General features: G+C 39.8%; 2 protein-coding genes across 2 annotated transcripts in view; one reads left to right on the top strand and one right to left on the bottom strand.

Moving 5' to 3' along the window:
* The window catches only part of LOC116673293 (endoplasmic reticulum-Golgi intermediate compartment protein 2), a 6,736-nt gene extending 4,311 nt beyond the window's left edge, over positions 1-2,425 (bottom strand). Inside the window, exons 1-5 of the mRNA XM_032505534.1 lie at positions 2,277-2,425; positions 1,467-1,600; positions 444-552; positions 259-305; positions 85-152 (exon numbers count right to left, since the gene is read on the bottom strand). Coding sequence (XP_032361425.1) covers positions 85-152; positions 259-305; positions 444-552; positions 1,467-1,572 — 330 coding nt within the window. The 5' untranslated portion in view covers positions 1,573-1,600; positions 2,277-2,425. The remainder of the gene's footprint in view (positions 1-84; positions 153-258; positions 306-443; positions 553-1,466; positions 1,601-2,276) is intronic.
* Positions 2,426-4,021: 1,596 nt separating this feature from the next.
* kdm7aa (lysine (K)-specific demethylase 7Aa) overlaps positions 4,022-6,384 on the top strand; it is a 23,433-nt gene continuing 21,070 nt past the window's right edge. The window contains exon 1 of the mRNA XM_032505518.1: positions 4,022-4,151. Coding sequence (XP_032361409.1) covers positions 4,054-4,151 — 98 coding nt within the window. The 5' untranslated portion in view covers positions 4,022-4,053. The remainder of the gene's footprint in view (positions 4,152-6,384) is intronic.

Genomic DNA, 6,384 nt, shown 5'->3' on the forward strand with positions numbered 1-6,384 from the left:
GGGGGGGAATGCCTCTGTGTTCTGCTAAAATAAAAAAATGCAGAATTGAACATGACCTAATGTTTGGATACAGGCTTCACTCACCGGTTCGTACTGGAGGCCACTGGATGTGATCATGGTCTCTGCCAGGTCCAGAATATCTGCTCCAACATCTGCAATCACAGACATTAAATGAATGCATAAGACAGACACATATTTACACCTATAATGTACTGAAATGAGCAATTTATCTAATGACAAAGAAGGTGTGATACTCACGCTGGCATTTCATGGCGACTGTGATGTCAATGTTTATTCTCAATTTACTGTAAATGATGAAAATGAAGAGTGAGACTAATATCAAGTTGACAGTGATTTCCTGCCATATACTGTATATATATAAAAGCATTTTTGTTGGGGGAAGGTTTCGTGTGATAGCTAACGTTTGACAGCTCTGAAAGTACCTGGTAAAATCCTTGTCAACTTCATATTCATACTTCATCCAAGTGTCTCTATAAACAAAGAACTCCAAAATAGCCAGAAGAGCCATGGCACCAAAAGCTATCAGCGACACTGTGGATGAGACAGACAGCGTGGTTACAGCTCTGATATCTTTCCTGTGCTGTTATCTTTTTGTTTTCAGAGGAGTACTCCACAGCGTGGAGATAGTTCTGGCAATGCAGAGATGCTCAAAAGTCTTTAAACTCAAGTCCAAGTTATGTCTCAAGTCTCTTGTTGTTTTAATGTGTGTTGTATCAGCTGCTGCCTTTACATCCAGGCTGCTTAGAACACTGCATAGCTATATATAAGAAATGTAAAGCCTGTAATATGATATCATGACTTGTTTATCTATGATCATACAATATCCGCTTTGATTAGTTGTTTTGGTACATCATCAGTGTAAACAGGCTATTGCCTATATGACAAAAACACCAGAAATGCTTTACTTTCAAGTTAATAATTGTATTGTGAAGCCTATCTTGTAAAATGAACATACAGTACAGTACAGATCAAATATTGAGGAACTAAAGGTATTGAGAAGTATTGCTAACATTATTAACTAACCTGTTTTTCATTAAGAACACACAACCATGTAATGTGCACTGCGTAGGGCTGGGAAATATTTCAATATTATATTGATATCTTGATATGAGACTATATATCGTCTTAGATTTTTATGAATCGTAATATAGTCACATGCTAAGTTTTGTCTTTTTCTGGTTTTAAAGGCTGCATTTCAGTAAAGTGATGTCATTTTCTGAATTTACCAGACTATTCTAGCTGTCCTATTATATGGCTTTGACCACTTATGTAATTACATCCACATTATGATGGTTATTTATCTAAAAATCTACCTGACAATATCCGTAATATCGACATCAAGGTGTTTGGTCAGAAATATTGTGGTATCTGATTTTCTCCATATCACCCGGCCCTAGCGCTGCGTCAACAATAAACAATGTGAGACTATCAGAGGAGGGACCCACCTGTTCCTCCTGAGGCTGAGGTCTCCACGTAGCTGTCTGACACTTTGGGGAAGGCGTCCAGCTCCCTCACCAAACTCAGAGCTTTCCTCCGTGACAGACGCCTCATCTTCAAGTTCAGGGCTGCTCTCCACCTCCTCCATCACAAATAAAACACCAGTGGGTTAACCCTCACCCATTTCATGCGATTGCCTCCATGTGTACTTTCTACAATTGGAATCAACGAATTGAATGATACCACTGATTGTTACATCTTAAAACACACTCCCCCCTTAGTGTCTGCAATCACTCAAAGAAGTTAGCAAAAAAAACCACATTCAGTATTTATTTTTGTATGACATTTTTTTCTAAAGCTTTGTTGCCTCAGTAAACATTTAGATTGTATGTCTCAAAATAACATAGTAATAAAATGAAATGAAAAATATATAAATAAAAATGTCAACATTTACTTTTTCCTAAACAGACATTGTTTTTCAATACATTATCAACAATAATACATTGGGTTATTAAAAGAGCACCCATATAGCACACTTGTAATTTTAACATATTGGTCCTTAAACCAATATAAAAGCTAAAATAAGATAATTCGGATCATTTATTGTTAGATCAGACAGGCTGAATATATCATGTACTCAACACGAACACCACAGTAAATGTCACTACATAACATACTAATACACTTTACATCTCTATATAAGCTTTCACTGCAATATTGCATTTATTGTGATGTGTAGATATCAATCTACTGACCGTTAACCGTCTCAACAAAGCAGCACAGCTTTTACAACACCGTTTATTTATAATTCATCTTACCTCTTTTATCATCTGCTTAGATGTTAAATCGCGGTACAGGATCCCCGGCAGCCCTACACAATACGTTTCTGCTGCTGCTTGAGCTGTTTGAGATCTGAATTTTTAGTGTACCATGATACATGCATGGTGCTGACGTACAGGGACAGCGGACGTGAGTGCGTAGCGTGCGCGCCCCGCATATCGTGACCGCGCAGGGAGCAATGTCGCTATTCTGTCATGAGGTGGCGCTTTAATACTAAAACCGAAGCCCCTTTTTGTAGAATCATGCTAAAGTAATTTCAATACAAGAATAGTTTAAAAATACAATAGAATTGTTTTTAGAGTTTCACTTTTAATTTTCACATTCAGTCAGTTTTCTCTCGATTTTAAATATGTTGTAGTTTTACATCTATCGCACTTTGTTACGTGCAAAGGGACATTTCCTTTTGTAACACTATAGTCCATAAACCAATTAGATAATGTCATGTTTTTAAAGTGGGAATTGGCTGGCCTGTTTACAGTTTGTAATCCCAGGATTCATGTAAGAACTGGAGAAGTGGTCTTGTGTTTACAGGCGTGTGGTGGATCTGTACACCAGGCATGAACTACTGCACTACTCACACTGACAAGAGAGAAGACCTAATGTTAAGGCATGGTAATGATCCACCACAGCCAACCGGTGCAGGCTGCTATTATCACCCTGAGGACATGTGGGATGTTTCCATTTGGCTGCAGGCTGAGAATGCATGTTTTATATATATATATATATATATATATATATATATATATATATATATATATCTGCAGATGAACTGGCTGAATCACATGTGTCTTCTGTGCAGTGAGTGCTCTCTGCATGCACCAGTGCCTGCTTGCCTATGCAGAGCAGCACAGATGGGCGTGTGGGGGGATGGGGACTGTCAGCGCACAGATCAAGCTGTGGGTCGGTGGTCCCATTGCTATTCACCACACAAGCACGTAGGGCATGTCTGACATCCTCCATGGAGACATACCAGGGGTGGATATTGTGTTTTGGTGATGCTGTGCTGCAATGTCCACCATATGTTAAGAACACGATCAGAGGAACTCGGTCTTAGCTGATGAGAGGCGTGAGAACACAACGCAAGGAAGAAAAACTCCGCAACTGTGCAAATATTCTGCCGATAGAGCAGTTTTTGAATTGATGACAGCATTTTTTCTTCTTCTTTACATCACATCAGCTTTGCTTTTGGCTTGCTGATGTCAGCGCTGAAGCTGTACATTTTGAAGTACATAGTTGATGAAAGTTTTGGTCAGCCAAGTCTAACACTTTTTACACATGGCTTAACAACACAGTCTATAATGTTTTTTTTTTTTTAAATAATTTCCAATATAATAATATTATAACTTTTAAATGCCTGTGCATCAATGCATGTGTTTTCATGCATATTCGTCATATTGGCATATTTTGTGTGAAATGATCGTAAAACATAATTGACCCACTAAAACCTATAGGCTCACCATTTCCATTTATTTTTAATTTCATTTCGATTTTGCTGAGCATAAGTCTCAGACTGTAATCTTGACAAAATGCCCAAAATAAGAACATTATGTCATTCCTTTGTTGGAAAAAGTTTGTCTATTGTTGGTGTGCCTACTCAACCAGATGGAAACGGATCGTTTGGAAACTGACGTCAGACGTGGGATTGCCTAGAATGAAGAAACTCGTCTAGACTCGGCTCTCCGCTCGAGTGTTTCCGGACCGTGGGTTAAATCCCCGCCCCGCTTCATTCCTGCGTTGTTTAGGGACACTAGGAAGATGGCGGCGGCCCCGCTGTACTGTGTCTGCCGGCAGCCCTACGATGTAAGCCGGTTTATGATCGAGTGCGACATCTGTAAAGACTGGTTTCACGGCAGGTATGTAGGCTATGTTGTCCTTTAGAGATGTGGCTTATTAGAAGCCACAAACACTGTTTGTTTATTAAAGAAAAGCGACGGCTCGCCAAGCGGTGTTGACTGGTAGCTAGCTAACTTGCTAACACTAGCGGTGGACGACGGGGGTTTTAAACAGTCTATTGACACGACTTTACGAAAGAAAGTGGGGGTTCTTTCCCTAAAATTGGCTTGAATTTAATCCATTGTTCCGCCAATTAGACTAAAACATACTACTTGTACATGGTCTTTGTAATGATGGTGATTATTAACATTATTTACTCATATAGAGTCAAATAGCAAATAGTTTTTCATCTACTAGTATGTGGATCTATGAGGATTGCCGAGCTGTGTTAGTCAACCTGAGTGATCAGAAGCTTGGCGGAGCCATTGTGACATAGAAGAGCTGCATGTTTTCCAGCTCCTTTTTTATGTCGCTATAGTGAGAAGTTTAATGCTGTTTTTTTTTTTTAATTTTTTTTTTTTACTGTGATTTAACGGACGAACCAGTCGTTGTATATCAATCTAGCTTACCAAGGTAGATTAATCAAGGTAATGGCAACCACAGCCAACCTTTTACATGGACTTCTTCACATAAGCAACATTTCATAAACAACTTCTATTTGTTTCGTTATTGTTATACCCAGTTAACACTCAATTGTAATACATACTAATTTCCAACTGCCTATGCAATTTGAGCTTTTTGTATTTGTATGTGGTTTTAGTGGTTTACTTTACTAGAAAGTAGAAGGTAGCGACCAAAGAGCGTGTTATGGTCGGGCTTTTGATTGACAGCTTGAGAAATTTAAATCCCCCTTTCAGGCAGAGGAGGCACATGGCGGGGGCCCCTAGTGGCGAACAGGGGGATTATTTAAAGGTACCAGGCAGACATATTCCTGGACTGCTTATGGTCGTGTTTTGTCCAATTTTCAAATTTGTTAAGTGCTCATTTAATAAACCCGTGGTATTGTAGATGCTTTTTATGATTGGTGGGTGGTCGGTAAATGTCAAAATCATGAGAATTGTATTGTTGTGTAATGAAGCATATTAGTGTCTGAGCATGTATTGAAAATTACAAAGGCAAATAGCAGTTGTGCATGCTCTAGTCCTTACCCAGTACTGTGATGAACACCCTACGCTTTACGGTCAATATCATTCTGTACTGTTTTGGGGTGACACAGTGACCTAGGTTTAACCCATTTTATAAACACCACAAAGCCTGCTGAGGTGGCTATTAGTAAGGCAGGCAGATGTTGTGTAGCTCACCTTGTGTTCTGATACTGAAAAGACAATAACAAGATTTTGCCATAGTGACGGAATAACATGTTATACTTATTGTCAATTAAAAAGTTGTGTGTCAGACACAGGTAACCAGAAAGATCTTACTTTGTTTAACTGTCACTTTTTATAGATGTGGCCCTAAGTCCATATGCCGACTCAGACAAAAGTTAGGAATACCCCGTTCTTCAGTATCTTAAATCTGCCTGTGTGGGCGCATCCCCACTGCAACTGTTTATGAATACAAAAATCTGTTTTTGCTCATGTTGCTATGACGGAAGCCATTGCGTAACCACATTAAGTGCACTGCCAAAAAACTTGGCGGCCAGAATTTGTGGTGTGTCAGAGCCAAAAAAGACTGGCTGGCTGTGTGTCATGTGCCAGCAAGAAAAGGAACAAATGTTGGAGCTTCCCCCATTGATGACTAATAAGCAGATACACACATGCACAGAGCAGAGCTCCAAAACCGGCAACATTTTCTGCCTCTTTCCCACGAGGCTGGCCAGAAGGAAAGAGATATTCTCTGGCTGTTGATGATGGCACTCCGATGGAGTGGAAAGTTGGAGTTCAACCTCCCGGTGCCTGTTTGTCAGTTTGCTTGCTGAGTTGCTGTTTGTGTGGGAGACTTTGTTTTGCTGCCTCCGATTCTGGAGAGTGTCCTGTTTTCCATCACCTGTATCTCCTCAGCATCTAAGTACACAGTGCAGCCTGGGACTTTTACTAGATAAGGACTTGGGCATGGTTAGCAAACACTGTATGGTTAATCTCTATTAGTAGGGAACATTAGTATAGATAATACTGATCAACTGTGGGTATTAGCTGATATAGAGTATTGAGCTCTCTTTTCTGAGGGGCCATCCTAGCTTACCTGGTCGAGCGTGCGCCTCATCTTCTAAGACTCAGTCCTTACTACAGTGGCCCGGGTTTGATGCATTTCATT

The sequence above is a fragment of the Etheostoma spectabile genome, chromosome 23 (assembly GCF_008692095.1).
Source record: "Etheostoma spectabile isolate EspeVRDwgs_2016 chromosome 23, UIUC_Espe_1.0, whole genome shotgun sequence".
NCBI lineage: Eukaryota > Metazoa > Chordata > Actinopteri > Perciformes > Percidae > Etheostoma > Etheostoma spectabile.